At 43.6% G+C, this 18,625-nt stretch overlaps 1 protein-coding gene across 2 annotated transcripts in view; it reads left to right on the forward strand.

Moving 5' to 3' along the window:
• Positions 1–6,575: 6,575 nt before the first annotated feature.
• The window catches only part of BEND4 (BEN domain containing 4), a 34,855-nt gene continuing 22,805 nt past the window's right edge, over positions 6,576–18,625 (forward strand). For both annotated transcript variants that reach the window (XM_073342155.1, XM_073342156.1), the window contains exons 1-2: positions 6,576–7,136; positions 14,994–15,560. In XM_073342155.1, coding sequence (XP_073198256.1) covers positions 6,722–7,136; positions 14,994–15,560 — 982 coding nt within the window. In that variant the 5' untranslated portion in view covers positions 6,576–6,721. The remainder of the gene's footprint in view (positions 7,137–14,993; positions 15,561–18,625) is intronic.

The raw sequence follows: 18,625 nt of genomic DNA on the forward strand, positions 1-18,625 counted from the left end.
CTCAGTGTGGCACCTCACGGTAGCACGGTCACAGTCTCAAAATAAAATATAACCAAGATAATATATCTCCATTACTACCTAACATTTCCAGGTGGAACCCAGGAAAAGCAGTGACAACACTTAGTTTGGCTAATTGGTCTCTGACACACGACGCGGCTCAAGGTTTAACTGAGAACAGCAGTTCATGTTCTCCCTCAAAAAACTCCTGAGTCACTTGATCAGAGTGTAACCTTGACAAATATGCACAGTGTAGTCTCTCACAGTTTGAATCACCAAACAGGCTAAAAACAGAACCATGCACTGCATAATCTCTAACCTCAGGGGACAACAAAAACAGAGAATTGCTGTGTCAATCTCATTTCCTTGTTAGGCTCATTTTTATAAACACAGGCCTTTGGTTTTGAATGCCCACACTTCAAATAACATTTACCTGTCAACAGCTGCTGAAATATTGAATCCCAGTCATCTTTTCCTTTTGAGCTTCACTATTTTGTTTCTTTATTCATAAACATGAGCAACTGAGCTGAACTTAAACTAACTAGCTACAGCTAAATATTTAGTGAAGCAAATTTTGGCTACTCTGCTTGCAGAGTGGTTTCGATTACAAGGGAGAGTTGCCAATCTCTGCTCATCAGGGCTCCAAATGTGTGGAGCAGCACTGGCATTTGGGACCCAAATCTTGCTTAGCATTAGAACAGCTCCTTTGAGTAGGAGGAGAAAGATTTAGCCCTGGCTTCAGAAGGTGGAGATGAATCAGACTTGCTCTTTGAGTACTGGGCTTTTAAACACCTTTAAAGAAGGGGTAGTTGATGATTGATAGCCCATGTCTAAAGTGGGTATTTTTCTATCTGCTGACAAATATGCTCCTCACAATATTTTCGAGGAGGAAGGTATACATTGCAGTGTTGGTGTTTTTTTTCCTGGAATCTTTCTTTCCATCTTTTCTCTTTTTCTTAATTAGAAGCTGCTGTAATGAGGGCCTCCATATACCCGCATTCAAAATATCACTCCTGTTACCTATTCCAAATCCTCACCGTTAGTAAATAGCGGAAAGCATGCTTCAATGGTTTGGTAATGGAATACATAACCTTTCACTTCTGGGTCTGCTCCAAATGACAGTGACAGAAAGTCATTATTGTATGAAGGCTGCTTGGAGATGTATGTGAAATTAGTTGGTTGTGTCCGTTCTGTTTCTCCTGAAAAGCACTCATCATTTCTTATGTTGTAAGAGCATCAGGGCAAGAACCATGTCTTCAAATGTATTCACACAGTGTCTTAGAAAATGGGGCTGTGATGCAGATATATAACATAAATATTAAATAATAATAATAATAATCCAAAGACTACATGATCTGCAACTGCTAGCAGCAAATATTTTCAATAGCCAATGATGGGACACTAGATGGGGAGAGCTTTGAGTTATTACAGAGAATTATTTCCAAGGTCCCTGGCTGGTGGGTCTTACCTACATGCTCAAGGTCTAACTGATCACCATATTTGGAGTTGGGAAGGAATTTTTGCCCCAGGTCAGACTGGCAGAGACCCTGGGGGGGTTCACCTTCCTCTGCAACATGGGGCATGGATCACTTGCAGGTTTAAACTAGTATAAATGGTAGATTCTCTGTAACTTGAAGTCTTTAACTCATGATTTGAAGACTTCAGTAACTCAACCAGAGGTTAGGGGTTTATTACAAGAGTGGGAGGCTCCAGCATTAGCCTGTGTCATAAATATAAAGGGAAGGGTAAACCCCTTTGAAATCCCTCCTGGCCAGGGGAAAGCTCCTCTCACCTGTAAAGGGTTAAGAAGCTAAAGGTAACGTCGCTGGCACCTAACCAAAATGACCAATGAGGAGACAAGATACTTTCAAAAGCTGGGAGGAGGGAGAGAAACAAAGGGTCTGTGTGTCTGTCTATATGCTGTTTTCTGCTGGGGATAGACCAGGAATGGAGTCTTAGAACTTTTAGTAAGTAATCTACCTAGGTATGTGTTAGATTATGATTTCTTTAAATGGCTGAGAAAAGAATTGTGCTGAATAGAATAACTATTTCTGTCTGTGTATCTTTTTTGTAACTTAAGGTTTTGCCTAAAGGGGTTCTCTATGTTTTTGAATCTAATTACCCTGTAAGATATCTACCCTCCTGATTTTACAGGGGGGATTTCTTTATTTCTATTTACTTCTATTTTTTATTAAAAGTCTTCTTGTAAGAAACTGAATGCTTTTTCATTGTTCTCAGATCCAAGGGTTTGGGTCTGTGGTCACCTATGCAAATTGGTGAGGCTTTTTATCCAACATTTCCCAGGAAAGGGGGGGTGCAAGTGTTGGGAGGATTGTTCATTGTTCTTAAGATCCAAGGGTTTGGGTCTGTGGTCACCTATGCAAATTGGTGAGGCTTTTTATCCAACATTTCCCAGGAAAGGGGGGGTGCACGTGTTGGGAGGATTGTTCATTGTTCTTAAGATCCAAGGGTCTGGGTCTGTAGTCACCTAAGCAAATTGGTGAGGCTTTTTACCAAACCTTGTCCAGGAAGTGGGGTACAAGGTTTTGGGAAGTATTTTGGGGGGAAAGACGTGTCCAAACAGCTCTTCCCCAGTAACCAGTATTAGTTTGGTGGTGGTAGCGGCCAATCCAAGGACGACGGGTGGAATATTTTGTACCTTGGGGAAGTTTTGACCTAAGCTGGTAAAGATAAGCTTAGGAGGTTTTTCATGCAGGTCCCCACATCTGTACCCTAGAGTTCAGAGTGGGGGAGGAACCTTGACAGCCTGCATAGAATGCAGCAACCCACATCCTCGATAGACTGATACAAGCACATCACCCTTGTACTCTGATCCCACCAGTGACACCCAGTCTGCTTCTGTTGTCAGTTCAGCCCTTTGGTCCTAAACTTCAAAGTTGGGTCAGTGCAGCTATATCAGTGACCACATCTCCTATATGACCTAACTGTGTTCCTCTGGACCCATGCAGTTCACAAAGCTCTGGGCAAAGATTGTGATAGCTGGAGGTCACTCCAGGGGCTTCCGCTGTGGAAGGAGCTTTGTGAGGTTAGACTAATCCAAAGTAACACTTAAGGTCCTACATCCATCCTCCTCTTTGAGCAGCTTTTGCACCATAACCAGAGGGAAAGGGATAAAACAATAACAAAACATACAGATGTATATCCCAAGAAGAATATCCTATATGAGAGAAGGGATAAAAAACAGAAGGCTCCATGAAGACCAGGAAGGACCTCAGCATGCATTTCTGATGTACAGAGGAAGCACTTTGATGGGCACTACAGGAAAGACAGATAAATACAGCACATAACACTACTGTTCCATCATCTCTGTTGGCTGCCTGTGTTTATTTGAACCTAGCTATTGAGTTCATATGATATTGTATATTTTAATGATTGTAATGGCCTTACATGGGTGCAAATTAGTATTAATCTATAAAATGAGATCAATAGAATCACAACTGGCACTAATTGTCACCCCTCTTTATTAAATTTAACAGAAAAGCCGAGACTCAAATGGACACTGAAGATGAATGAACATGGAAAATTCTTCCATCCAGAGGTGCTCTCTCCAGATCAGAGCTGAGGCATGTTCATGAATGTGGGGAAACTTGAACTGAAGTTACTAGTGCTATACCTGTTCTGGGCTAAAGAGAGCAAGCACTTCATTCCCAAAGGCTCACAGTCCAGCACATTTCACCAACACCACATCAACTGGAAAAAATTCCAGTTGGTATTGTTAATGTCATAATAATTAATAATAATAAACCCATGAACTAAACAAGCACATCTTGGGGAGAAAAGAAACAGTAAATTAAAAATCTCATATGTGAGAGTTTGTTACCACTGTGTACTGGTAGGCAACACCAGACCACTTCAGTGACCCTGTAATTTCACACAGCCGTCTGTGCAAGAAAGACCATGAGGGGTGAAGAGGAGCACGAAAATACCCATTGGACATTGAAATACTCCTTAAATATTAAAAGCTCCGGACATGGAAAGGGAGCTGCGTAAAGCGAAGAGACAGCGGCGGGGCACCCAGGAGAATTGTGGTGACTCAGAAACCTTCCTGGTGCTGTGGGAGGAGAGGTTGGCAGCAATCCTAGATTCCAAGGCCAGAAGGGACCATTGTGATCATCTAATCTGACCTGCTGTATAACACAGGTCCTAGAACTTCCTCCAAAAATTCCCTACAGAAGATCTTCTAGAAAAACATCCAATCTTGATTTTAAAATTGCCAGTGATGGAGAATCCACCATGACTGTTGGTAAATTATTCCAATGGTTAACTACCCTCACTGTTAAAAAGTTACACCTTGTTTCCAGACTGAATTTGTCTAGCTTCAATTTCCAGCCATTGGATTGTGTTAGACCTTTTTCTGCCAGATTGAAGAGCCCATTATCAAATATTTGTTTCCCCATGTAGATATTTATAGACTAATCAAGTCACCCCTTCAATTTGTCTTTGTTAAGCTAAACAGATTGAGCTCTCTGAGTCTCTCACTATAGGGCATGTTTTCTAACCTTTTAATCATTCGCACTCTTCTCTGAACCCTCTCCAATGTATCAACATCCTTTTTGAAGGTCTGTGGCTCAGCAGATCAAGACCATCTCCTATTAAATTCATTAGAAGGCCCAACTAACTTCAATTAGTATTGGATCAGGGCCCAAATGTACTAGACTGTCAGCTTTCAAGATTTGTGTTTAAATCAGGGCTGCATTTTAGGCCAGTCAGAAGGGACAGGGCAAAGGGGAGGAGGGAGGATGCTAACCACACAGATTATAGATTTTCTATCAAATGATCATGTTCATGCCCCTCCTTTAATCTTGCTTCAGCATGGAAATGGTGAAGTTTGATATCAAAACATTTCATTTCCAAGTGGAAGATCAGTATTCTTACAAAACTTTATTCCTATTGCTTTATTTCTATTATACCAAAATGAATTAAAAATAAAAAAAATTAAAAAACACTTGGTCAAAAACACAGTCTATCAGAAAACAACAAAATATGATTGACTTTGAGGCAATAAAACAGCAACAACTGTAACTGCAGCCTTATTTAGACATTTCTGGCTGCCCCAAAGAATGGAGTCATTCTGCTAGTCAAAAAACCTATCATCTCTATAAAAAGTCCAGCTTTAAGAAGTTTACTCTACTTTTAGAAATGAGATTGGCTTAAGATTTTAGGCTTTAATTACTTCAGTAAGGAGGATTATTTCTCATTTCACTGAGAGCGATATAAATAAATAAAATAAATAAATAAATAGGGCTGAAATGGGGGAGCGATGACCGCAATAAGTAGCAGCAAAAGCCACGTGATGACAGGGAACTGATCCCTCCCTTAAATCTAAGTAAAGTGCTCTGTAATTTTACTCTAAAAAACCAGTGGGTTTTTTGTTATCCTGAGAAATTGGAGCAGCAGAAGTCGGAGAGGAGTGGGACAGAAGAAGGGAAATGTTAATGCAAAAGATGAAATTGCCTCGCATGAAAGAATGAGCGGTTCGTTATCGTTCATTTTTCTCCAACATGTCATTCAATTTCAGCTGCCTCTCCTCTCAACCAGATCCCCACCATTTCTCAGAAACGTCTATCTCTGGCATCTCATTCTCTTCCTGTCTTTCACCGGTAAATCGTTCTTTCTTAACTGTCCCTCTAACGGTTTGGGGCTGAGAGGAGATGGTAGTCATCCACGTGTCCGGCTCCTTTGAGCAGTTTGCAAAAAGCAGACACAGAGGGGTGTTGCAAATAATGTTAAAGGTAATTAATCACTCGGATTCCTAGAAATCTGACATGCATGAGTTACAGTGAAACCGCTTTTATTTCGCCATGAAATGCTTTTGCATAATAAGAAAGAAAATGTCCTCTGTGCCCTAATCAGCTCTGACAGTCCCTGAACTCCCAAATACTTTTATTTATGGCGTTATTTATTTCAACTCTAATAAATGGGAACACGGGCTGCGATGGCAGCCTGCGCGAGGGAGGGAGCCACCCGGGGATGGGGGGTGCATGGCAATTAGACACCGAGGTAGCCTGCAAGGTGCCTGTGCGTGCAAACCTGAGCCACACGCCGCCAGCAGCACGGAGAGAGGGGAAGGGAGCGGAGCTCAGCGCCGGGAGAGGCAGCGGGAGCCGGGCACAGCAGCCACAATCACAGCCGCTGTCGAGCTCTGCCAAACTTGCGGGGCCCTCCCTTCGGATCTCCTCAAAGTTCCGTTTACACGGCAGGGGAGCCAGAGGCGGGGCGAGCGGCAGCATCCTCCCAGCGGCACAGCGGAATCGGTGACCTCCCTCCCCGGGGCGCTTCTCCTTCCTGCTCTGCGGCTCGCCTCGCCGCACAGCCAGAGGCGCTGCAGCCCGCCCCAAGCAGGGCTGTGCCAGGGGCCGGGCTGGGAAGCGGCTGGTCCGGCGCGGCGGAGGCGCCTCCCGCGCTCGGCCCTTGCCCACCTGCCTGGGCGCAGCCCACCCCGCGGCTGGGCAGGGGGCGGCCGCCGGCTCCGCGGCCGCGCCAAGTCCCGCCCCCCTACCCCATTATCATTAGCAGCGATTACCCTAAACACTTGCTCTTTGCCTCCCGTCTCCCTCCAGGCATTGGCGCGGCCGCCTGTCAATCACCCCGGCACCCCAGCGCACCGGGCTCCGCCGTGCCACAGAGACAGGCGGCGGCGGCGGCGGCGGCAGACGCAGCCCCGGCGGGAAGGGGGCCGGGGAGCCGCCGCCGCAGCGGCGGGATGCTGATGATGATGGAGGAGGAGATGCAGGCGGCAGAGGAGGGGCCCAGCCTCCCCAGGCTCTACCGGCAGAGGAGCCCCTACAGCGTCCTCAAGACCTTCCCCAGCAAGAGACCAGCCCTGCCCAAGCGCTACGAGAGACCCACCATGGTGGAGCTCCCCCACCTCCGGCCGGTGGGGCAGCCCTTCCCGCCCGCCGCCTCCAGCAGCAGCGAGCCGCACCACTACCCGCCGGCGCCCGGCTCCTACCCCGGCGGGCCCGCCCGAGCCGCCTCGCAGGGCCACCCTAGGACTCCCGCCGCGCCGCTGGGGCCCCAGGCAGCCTCCTCCTCCTCGGCCCGCTACGGCCACGGCCAGCCGGGGGCCGCGGCCAGCGGCGAGGGCGGCATCAGCAGCAGCCTGGAGCTGAGCGCAGGTACCAACTCTTCTCGGCAACTTCGTGCGGCACTTTCCGAGGGGCGGGCGGGCTGCCGAGCGCCGGGGGAAGGCGGCAGCGGGGGGGCTCCCTCCCGGGGGACAGTCACCCTGCAGCGTGGGGCTGCACGGGGGCCGCCCCCTTCCAGGGGGGTCGGGAGCGCACCTAAGAGGGGGGGGGGGGGGAAGAGACCCTGCAAAATGAGGCTTTACCCCCACCACTTGGGGCGGCTGCTCCCCTATGGGAAAAGGGCTCAGCCTCCCCCAGCAAGCGGAGGGGATGTGCTGCCAGCATGGGGAGGATGCGGTGCCAGAGGCATAATTATCTTAGGCTTAATAACTAAAGTTCCTGCACACCCCTTGGGAAGTTAAGGGTGGTACCTAACGCACATGAAACCTGCCCAGAAAGGAGAGCGAGCCTTCGCTCTCTGCTAGGAAGCAGGGGCGGTTCCCTCTGTCCCCTTGTTGATTCCAAGACAGCGAAGCAAACCTTTCACGCCTTGCCTAAACCTTTTGCCATCACAGGGATTAGTTCCTGGAAGGAAACCCACTCAGAAAAAGCTGCATCAAAGATTGTTGATGCCTTTTCTGGGAGGGCTTTTTCGAAAGCTAATCTTGATGTCTCAGAGAAGTGCTCACCTCAGATTTCTGCCTCTGCACATCAATGTACAGAGACACCACAAGGCAGAAAGCTTCCAGGTTCCCAAGACATCAGTGACTTGAGTCAATGAAATTTGCAAATCAGGGAAGGAGAATGGTCTTGAGCTTTTTGTCATAGAAAGCAGATAATAGAGTGGTTAAGAGGCTATAATTAAGAAAAAGAAAAATAGATTTCTTGCTTCTTTGCCCTATCTTCACACAATGTAGAGAGGAATAGGAGATCAAAATAATTTTTCTCTAAAGGCATAATATACTAAGATGTCAATGCATATCTTTCTTCTAGTGGTGGTTTGGAGTTAAAACCTACATCGATCTTGATATGCAACCTAAATTTGGCATCAGGAAATGGGAAATTGCATCTTTAAGCAGAGTACAATCAAAAATGAATTACAATAAATCCTATATAATTGCATAGGTCATTCTCTTTAATGAGATTTTATTAACCTGACTGTCAGGCTTCTGAGTCAGGCAGATATTTTATCTTCTTCAACTGATAAAAGTGTCAGCTATAAACCACCATATAAATATTCATAAATCTACACATCTGTGGCAGCCTATCAGCATCATTCTTTTGGACATTAAAAGCATTCTAATTACTTTCTGTCTAGCAGAGCTGAAATGCTGCCTGTTATAGTATGTGCTTGGCAGGCATGATTGCTTTTGTTTGGCATCACACATAGCAGCATCCTATTTTATATACTGATGGTCCAGAAAATATTCAGGGTGTGACTGAACAGGAGGAAGATTAGGAAGCACCATCTGGTTTTGATAACATTGGGTATATTCACTCATCTGGTAATTTTTGACACATCATTGATTTATTTTAAAAAATTGGATCCTGATTTGGTATGTTGATGTTTGCCTTTGTAACAAATGTGAGGACATTTCTTTACTAAACAGCAGGATAGTCTAGTTAATAGAATATATGGCTATGTTTTAATGCCTATTTTCTCTCCAGTTTAACTAACACATTGGTAATATGCTAAAATTTGTAGAGATTTTAGGGAAGTAGCAAACAAGGTTAATCCTCTATATATAGTCTGAGAATTAACCACTTTGAACAAACTCCATAACCCATGCCACTACATCATAGTTTTATAGAGGAAGAAGTAGAGAATTTAAATAATTTAACAGTATTATTTCACTGTCTTATGGAACACAGTAAAGCAGCTACTAACAAACATGATACTTATGATTTCTCTACTGAAGTGGAATACTCTAGAAGATATGTATAACTGTTTGGTAAATAAATGTACAAGGGCTTATTTACAATAGAATGTTCTCCGCAGAAGTCCTATCCTTTGAGAAGCAGAAGTTTGGACTTTCTGCTGTATTATTGAATCATACAAGTATTTATGTATGGAATTGAAATTTTGCCATTGACTTCAATTCCACACACCCCACCCCCACAGAATAAGAATGCTGTTTGCAGAGTTCAGCACTGTTGAGCTCTTGCCTCATTGCCTGCTCATCCACGCCATACCTTTCATACAGCTAGCCACACAGGCATGCAGAACACAGCCTCCATAGTTGTACACTTTATGAGCTAAGCAAGAAGAACCCAATACAAAGGGAGTGGTGGTCACAAGTGGGGCCAGATTAAGGCACAGGCCTTATAGGCCTATGCTTAGGACCCTGCATTTTGGAGAGAAATTATATTAGAAGTTCAACTTTCATTTAAAAATGTCTATAGTTCTTATGGCTCTGAAGAAAATCTTGAAAACATGAACAGTATAACCAATGCAGTGATGTCTGCCTGAGTTTGCGGATAGCCTGAAACAATAGCTCTAAGATGTAAACTGAAACAATAGCTCTAAGATGTAAACTGGTCCACACATCTCTATGTAGTGTTAAGTCCAAGCTCTACTGCTGAGAGTGAGGACTGCCAGCACCATCCTGGCAGATGACTGTGTGTAGCTATGGCTACACTAGTAAAAAACGGTGTGCGTTTACAATGAGGTGGCTGACATGTAAATACTCACTTTTTTCCTGGTAGACTTGACCAGTGCATCAGGAGAAGAGTGCAGTGGGCCTGGTTTATACACTCTGGCTGCCGGATGAGTACTGGGGAGGCCAAGCTGCAGATTCCAAGGGGTGAGGGGTTCCACTCTCACCTACTGGCCCCAAGGAGAGGGAAAGCCCTGCTGCTGCTCCCAGGGTAAGAGAATGGCCCTTCGCTGCCATTCTTGCCTCTCTTGGGAAGTAGCGGATCCCTTCCACCCTAGTCACCAGACCACTGCACAGAGGTGGGGCCCTGTATTGGGTTATATCTAGAGCCTTGCGTTGCCTTTATCCAGTCAGTCACAACTCAGACTCATAGACTCTCAGATATTCAGGTCTGAAGGGACCATTATGATCATCTAGTCTGAACTCCTGCACAATGCAGGCCACCGAATCTCACCCACCCACTCCTGCAATAAACCTCTCACCTATGACTGAGCTATTGAAGTCCTGAAATCATGGTTTAAGGACTTCAAGGTGCAGAGAATCCTCCAGCAAGTGGCACGTGCCCCATGCTGCAGAGGAAGGCAAAAAACCCACAGGGCCCCTTCCAATCTGCTCTGGAGGAAAATTCCTTCCCAATCCCAAATATGGCGATCAGTTGAACTCTGAGCATGTGGGCAAGAGTCACCAGCCAGAAACCCATCTAACATTCCATCACAGGCCATTAGGCCTATTTACCATGAATAGTTAATGATCAGTTAATTGCCAAAATCATGTTTTCTCCTACATAAACTGTCAAAATCAAGCCAAAAATTTTTATTAATAATCCTTGGGCAGACTTACTCTAAGAAGATAATCATCATCGCCACCCCACTTACTCAGGCCTTTCCTGAGTGAATAGATTTACTGAATTTCAGGGCACACTGCAAGGTATAAGGGTTTTGTTGGACCATAGACGAAGTGAATTGCAGAGTCAAGTGTCACTGTGAGAATACTATACTATCAGTAACCTAGTGTTCAAAATTTAGGATTATTACCTAGAACATCCCAGTTAGTTTTTAGGTGAAATTAAAAGTGATGATCTTAATCTATATATCCCTACATGGCTTGGGTTCTGATCAACTTACAAACCTCCTCTCTACAGCTGCATCATCCTGGCTTTTGACTGATTCATAGATATTCTATGCTCAATATGTAGACCACTATTACGCAAGCAGATTGCTGCACTCTTTACTAGCTGTGTTTTAATAGACGCTTTGTAGGTCATTTTTCAGCAAATCCAACTGGGAGGTAACAAAGGCCCTGGGTCAGAGAGACAGGCATAGGTAACTGTGGCAAGGTCCCTATCTGAGAACATGGTGAACTCCTGGCCAGATATAGGTAGAAAAAAGGCACACTGCTGCTACCTGAGAATCTAAGAATAGCTTAGTATTTATTAGAAACCCAATCTCCATTAGCTCCTTATTGTGCTCAACATTGTACAAACACATTGCAAGCGACCATCCCTGTCGCAGGGATCTTACAATCTAAGTACCCAACAAAGAGAAAAATATTCATTATCCCCATTTTGTACATGAGAGAACCGAAGCACGAAGGTTGGCAATTTCAAAATCACTAAGGGTTTTGGCCCCCCAAAACCATTAGAAGTTAATAGGAACCAAATGGGAATTGGGCATCCAAATCCCCCATAGCTTTGAAAAATCTTACCCTAAGCAACTCGGCCAACGTCACATAGGAGGTCTGTGGCAAAGCTAGGAACTAAATCCAGATCTTCTTAGTCACAGTTCAGTATTTTGATCCTAAGACCATCCATCCTCTACACTGAAGAAAAACCCCAGAAGTTACCACTAGGGGTAAACATAACACAATTTGGGATGTGATGACAGTGATATTCCACCAACTCACTTCACAAAAAATTTTAAGGTGGTATATGAACCAATGAAGTTTGGGAACTTCTGGTGTAGAGGAAGCAGATATTACATCCACCTTCTCATCTAGATAGTAGTTATGCTTATGTGTCTAAGGAACTGTCTGGTCTTGTTGAGTTTCAGACACCTCACTCGTAAGTGAAATAGTTCAGCTAGGAACTGTCATTCTTTTAATTGTCTGATCATGATCTATTAGTATTTTATGGGCCTGATCTGGCATATCCTCACCATGGACAAAACTCCTGTTGAAGTACAAAGGGAGCTTTGCAAGAGTAAAGACTGGGAGAATCTGGTGTAATAGAATTACAGGGTTAGTGAGGCTTAAGGTAGAGCTAAAGTAATACTAGGATAACTATTGATCCAATTTTAATTCTGTGCAATCATTTCAGCAGAACACTTCTTGGGAAATACATATATATTTCACATTACATCAATTAAGAATCACGGATCGGTGTTATTCAATAGCGTTCATATAAAAAACAAAAAACTTATCCATTTCTAAGTGATGATAAACTTTGCACAGTGCTCTCATTTCTAACTGCAGTCTGCAAAAGCTAAAATACTGATTGCTGCAATATGTGCTAAATGGGCAGACCTGTGTGTTTTTCCATCATAAAATACTAGAATGAAAACTCATTATTCATTCATCTCTTCTAAACTTTCATTTTTATAATATTAAGAATGGATGAAAATTTTAAATATTTTTCCGTACTTGGTGTTAAATTGTACTAGATCAGATACTAAATTCAAAATTAAGCCAATACTCTTATTTCCTTTACACTTTGAGCAATTGTCATATTGAGTGTGGCAAATGCACTATAATTTCATAAAAATTTGTTGTTTGAGTATATTGTAGATTTGATCTTTACTGATTTTAATGTACAATACGGTATTCCAACATTTATATTTTCCTATCTTTTAGGAAAAAAATTGTACCGTGTTTAATCCTATTTCAGTTGTTTTCATATTTTGTCCCCTTGCAACAAGGATGCATAAAGTGTGAGTAACTGCTTCGTCAATTGGGACCATGGTGATTAAAATGCAAACAGTAAATACAACTTCAGGTCTGGAATCGGATTATAGGATTAAAATGAATGAAAAAATTGCTGTGTATTAGGATTGCAAAATTCCAATCAATATTATCCTTTGATTTTTTTTCTTTTTTGCTAAGGGAAGTGAAGAAATTAGAGAGATTCCACATCTTGAGACTGTTAGTGCTTACATTCTGACTGACATAAAATAAAAGAGTTATATTTAGAAAGCTCCAGTATCACTATCATTTCTGGAATTTATCTCGGTATTTGTTTACATTGTATCTGGTGGGCTATACCATATGGTTTCTGGTTCATCATTCTAAGGGTTAAAGACAGCAGTACTTACATAAGGTTTTAATAGAGATAGTAAACAACACTGAATGTGAGATTACACTGAAGTATATAGGTGATGTATATCCAATGAAGTGAGCCGTAGCTCACGAAAGCTCACGCTCAAATAAATTGGTTAGTCTCCAAGGTGCCACAAGTACTCCTTTTCTTTTTGCGAATACAGACTAACACAGCTGCTACTCTGAAACCTATATAGGTATTATGTAGCGTTGCTACTGGGGTACAAGGCTGAGTGCATGGTGCCTTCCATGACTTAATAGCACTTTTGTAATGTTGGTTTTATTAGTTGCTGGGAGTGGGAGGTTTTCCTACCTTTTTAAAATAAAGAAAGAGTGGTAGGAGAAAGCTACTATATATGTTTTAGTCTAGCGCTGCCTCTGGCGCACAGCCTATACAGGAGCTTGTTTGTGGGTCCTCAGAAGCCAGCCTACGGCTGTCATCCTCATTCCTGTGCCAGGAGATTTCTCCCTCAGTTGGATCCAGGAATTTTAAAGACTTATGCTGGTTTGTCCCTTTTACCTTGTGTAAAGGGGTCAGAATGGTGAAGAGAATCTTAACCCATGTCATTTCAAATGCTCTTCAGGGAGAGTTGTACTAAGCTCATGAGGAGCAAGTAGATTTTTCCGCGAATAAACAGCCTTGTGGAGCTAACAGATGCACCAGCTCTTGAAAGCATGTGGGGGAGTCTGTATTTTCATGCTAACTGTGTGGTGTTAGGCCCTGTCACCTTCTTTAAAAATTATGACCAAGATTTTTAAAAGCAACTAAGGATGTTAGGTGCCTACCTTGACACACCTTAAAGGTGCTTGATTTTCAAGGGGCCTGCTGTGTTCATCACTTTCTGAAAATCAGGCTACTTTCAAGGTGTCAAGCTGGACTCCCAAAACACAGACACACATCGTAGTATTTAAGGGAGACTAACATCTCTAGATTCAGGAATGAGTCAAGTGCTCACGCTTGAATCAGTGGAATCTGGACATATTCAGAGTCTAGAGTGGGAGGAGGAGATGCAAGGTCTAAGCACAAAACTAAACACAGCAAGGAACAACTCATGCTTGGAAGGTTTGGTGGGAAGTGGGGAGCATAGAGCACAAAAATTAAGTAAGTATCTACATCTAATGGCGGAGGTGAAAGTGAGCTGGTACAGCATACCAGTAAGGAGTGGCCGCCGGTACCGGCCCGTACACAGCTGACATTAAAGCGCTGCCACAGAAGTGCTTTAACATCGCTGCCCCCCACTCCCCGGCCAAAGCTACCGACAAGAGGGGCAAAAGGGGCAGCTGCCCCGGAGTGTGGCAATTTAAAAGGGCATGGGGCTCCTGGCCACTGCTGCTACCACAGCAGCAGCTGTAGCCCCAGGTCCTTTTAATCACTGCCGGAGCCGCAGGCAGCGCAGGCTGGGCAGCATGGAAGGGCTGGCTTGGGGAAACTGACTCCCAGCCCCGCCTTTTCTGAGGGGGGGGCAGAGCCAGGCCCCTGTACTGGTAAGTCTTATCTTACTTTCACTCCTGTCTCACAGCTTGTTTTGCTACAAGACAAATATTTATTTGGCCTTACACCTGTAACAAAATTGTATGAAATGTGTTTTCTTCCTCATTTTCTTGTCTTAGTCACTGCTTAGTGTAGTACTCTTTCAAAGGGATTATCATCCCAATGCACTCCTGATTAACAGCAAGGTCACCAGGGTACTCTCAGAATAGAAGCAAAGTAAGGATGATTTTAAATCGCAAATGTTACCAAAGTATTAGAGTGGGAAACAATTTTAATATGTTCAAAATACAATGTAAACAGCTCTAAATCATTAGTGTGTGTGTGTGTGTGTGTGTGTGTGTGTGTGTGTGTGTGTGTGTGAGTGAGAGAGAGAGAGAGACAAAGACTAGCTAGTACTGTCTGACATCTTTTGCTTGAGTTTGCTGTGATTCATCTTTTCTTCTGTTTCAGAGAGTCGTATGATTCTGGATGCCTTTGCCCAACAATGCAGCCGGGTTCTTAATCTTTTAAATTGTGGTGGAAAACTACTGGACAACAATCACTCTCAGTCCATGATTTCTTGTGTAAAGCAGGAAAGCACAAGCTATAGTGAAAGACAAGAGCAGTGTCAGCTGGGGAAAATGGTCCATAGTCAGACGTCAGACAATTTAGACGTAGAAATGCAGTATATTCAAAAGAAACAACAAACCTCAGCCTTTCTGAGGGTTTTTACTGATTCCCTTCAAAACTATTTGCTTTCTGGGAGCTTTGCATCCCAGAACACCTCATCAGTAAATGATTTTGGCCATTTGGCAGATGTGGATCCACTTTCAACCTCTCCAGTACACACTTTAGGTGGATGGACATCCCCAGCAACTTCCGAGTCCCATGGTCACCCATCATCATCTACACTTCCAGAGGAGGAAGAGGATGAGGAGGAGGAGGGATACTGTCCCCGATGTCAAGAGCTAGAGCAGGAGGTAATTTCACTACAACAAGAAAATGAGGAACTCCGAAGAAAACTGGAAAGCATTCCAGGTAAATATTCCCAGGCCATGTACTATTTTATTTATGTTATCCAATTTACTTTATGTAATATACTGTACCTAGATTATAGTATTAAAACTAGTTTTTAAAAGGGTATATTAGGGGTTTCATTAGCACTTACCAAAAGAGAGGAACTCGTGTTAAGGCTCCAACCGTAACTTCCACAGTTGTGCCAGCTATTACACTTAATTTTGCATCATATACTATATTATCTGCTGATTAAGTCTGGCAGTTCATATGGACATTTGACACGTCGTGAGTTCTAGATAGAATGTAATCATAACTCTGAATTTGCTTAGTTTGGGGGTATTTAAGTCATTGTAAAGTAGGTTGTCGTGGTACTTTAAAATACATGCTTTCATATTGCTGGCCTCTGCTGTTATTTAAATGGCGATTATAATTTGCAAACCTATTTTCCTCTTTTCTTAAAAGGACATATTCAAAGGTCACACATGTCCATCTTTTCAACAAAGTGGATACAAAATTTAAGTTGATCTTTATCCTCCTAAAAACACACCCAAGCCATCAAACATTCCCCCCAACTCTTCCCACACATCTCCAGGAAGAGCATGGGAAAAGAGAGTGTCTTTGCAATATGCCCTGAAAGTTGAACTCTGTCAGACCAAAGCAGGGAGAAAGAGGCCAATATATGTTCCACAGTAGAAAATCCCTCACTGAAGACACTCTCCACGCTTTTTTAAACCTTGGGGCTATTAGCACTTGAGATCAGCTGAGGTGTTTGAGCTGTGGTATCACATAAGAATATAGTATCTTGAATCCAAGCCCTTTAGACCTTAAATATAGGTTAAAAACCAAAACCTTGAGTAGTACCAGAAACAAATAGGAAGCTAGTGAAGACTAAAGGACACATGTAACATGCTCCTTTTTGGACACACATAAAACTAGTGAATTGCAGCATTCTGCATTTGCTAAAGGTTTTGAAAGTTCTTCAGGTGTAGCCCCATATAGAGCACATAACAGTAATCCACCACAGACATGAGAAAGGCATGGATAACTGTAGAGGGCTGCACCTGAAGAAAAAAATATCACAGCCTGCTAGCCAAGCACAAATGAAAAAAGTACCTTTGGCCTCCGGTTGTTTGAACATCCTGATGAAGATCTAAAAGACTCCAAGTTACAAATCTGAACAAGCTCTCAAGGTCAGTGAGCTCTCAGCAAGTGTGACCATACTGCCTGGAGGGGCCACACTGAGAATGCCTACTCGAGACAAATTGCAAGGAATAGGGCAGACAATTCCAAAAACGGGTGGTCTATTCTATAATTAGATTCACCAACCCAGCAACAAAACAGCTTCTGTAATACCACACTTGTTATCAAGAAGCCAAAATACAGTTCCCTTTAAACCTGGAGACCTCAGGCTTGAGACTTGGACTTTCTCTGTCAAAGTTTAAGCAGATCTGGGATGAAAAGGATCAGGCCTGAAGCTTCTTTTGTACTTTAAGGCCAATGGATAAAAGCCTCTCGACAGCAATGGTCCTAGCAGGCCTTCCTTAGATGAAGGATGGATAATGCATATTGTTGCTTTGAAGCAAATCTCTGTTTCCTAGGCATACACTGCTAACTATTTGTATTCTTTAGCATAAGACAATTAACCATTCAAACAGGTCACAGGAGGTTTGCTATGTGGAATTATGAGGTTCAAAGGGAAATGAAGGACAATAATATTATTAACACCTAAGTCCCATCTAAAGGATATCCCCTTTTGATTTCTGAATCAATAGAATACAGTAATCAAACACTGAGACAGGAACAGAATTTTAGCATCTACAAGGTAATTAGATCACATTGTCTGCGTTTACCTATATCTTGTTAGAAGTTTAACAAAATATACTTAATATCTACCCTTTGATTCTCTAACAATACAGGCATACATATTAAGGATCCCTAGTCTATTTAACATGATTTTGATAAACAGGGCCATTCCTTGCCGATAGTCACCATTTCAATGTTCTAATATATCCGTAAGTGTTGCTTACAGGTCACCCAGCCTGCTGGTTGCTTAACCCTCACTGGCTCAGCGTTGCAGCTAGTTACTGGCAAATCTGATCAGCTACATCAGGGGTGGCCAACCTGTGGCTCCAGAGCCACATGCAGCTCTTCAGAGGTTAATATGCGGCTTCTTGCATAAGCACCAACTCCGGGGCCGGAGCTACAGGCGCCAACTTTCCAATGTGCTACAGGGTGCTCACTGCTCAACCGCTGGCTCTGCCCCAGGCCCCAGCCCCACTCCACTCCTTCCCCCCCCAAGCCTCCTGCACACCACAAAACAGCCAATCGTGGTGGGCGGGAGGTGCAGGGATGGAGGGTCAGGTGCTGATCGGCAGTGCTGCTGGCAGGTAGGAGACACTGGGGGTGGAAAGAGAAGCTGACGGGGGGCTGCTGATGTGTTACGGTGGCTCTTTGGCAATGCACATTGTTAAATTCTGGCTCCTTCTCAGGCTCAGGTTGGCCACCCCTGAGCTACACTCTCCAGGTTGGATGAGCCAGAAACAGTAGTACAGGAGAAATTCCAAAGGCAATGCAGCTTACACTGTCTCTCAATATCCAGTAACAGCTTCATATGCCACATTGGGTAGGAGGCATGACAAAATTGAACTCAGGTACACAACATGGGAGAATCCTCACTGCAAAGCTCACAATACTACCTGTAAGGTCATAGATTCATAGAGTTTAAGGCTAGAAAAAGATCAGATCATCTAGTCTGATCTCCTGTGTATCACAGAGGCTATTACATTTCATTCAGTTACCTCAGCATTGAGCCTAATAAATTCTTGTCTTTGACTAAAGCATAACTTGCATTTGGCTAAAGCATATTTTACAGAGAGGCATCTCGTCCGGATCCAAAGACGTCAAGAGACAGAATCTACCACCTCCCTTGATAGTTTGTTGTAGGTTAATCACCCTCACTGTTTAAAAAATGTGCCTAATTTACTTGAATTTGCGTGGCTTCCGCTGCCAGACATTAGTTATTGCTATGCCCTTCAGTACCCAGTATTTTCTTCCCCAAGCATCAAACTCTCCTCTCCACCTCTCAC

Source organism: Lepidochelys kempii, chromosome 4 (genome assembly GCF_965140265.1).
Source record: "Lepidochelys kempii isolate rLepKem1 chromosome 4, rLepKem1.hap2, whole genome shotgun sequence".
NCBI lineage: Eukaryota > Metazoa > Chordata > Testudines > Cheloniidae > Lepidochelys > Lepidochelys kempii.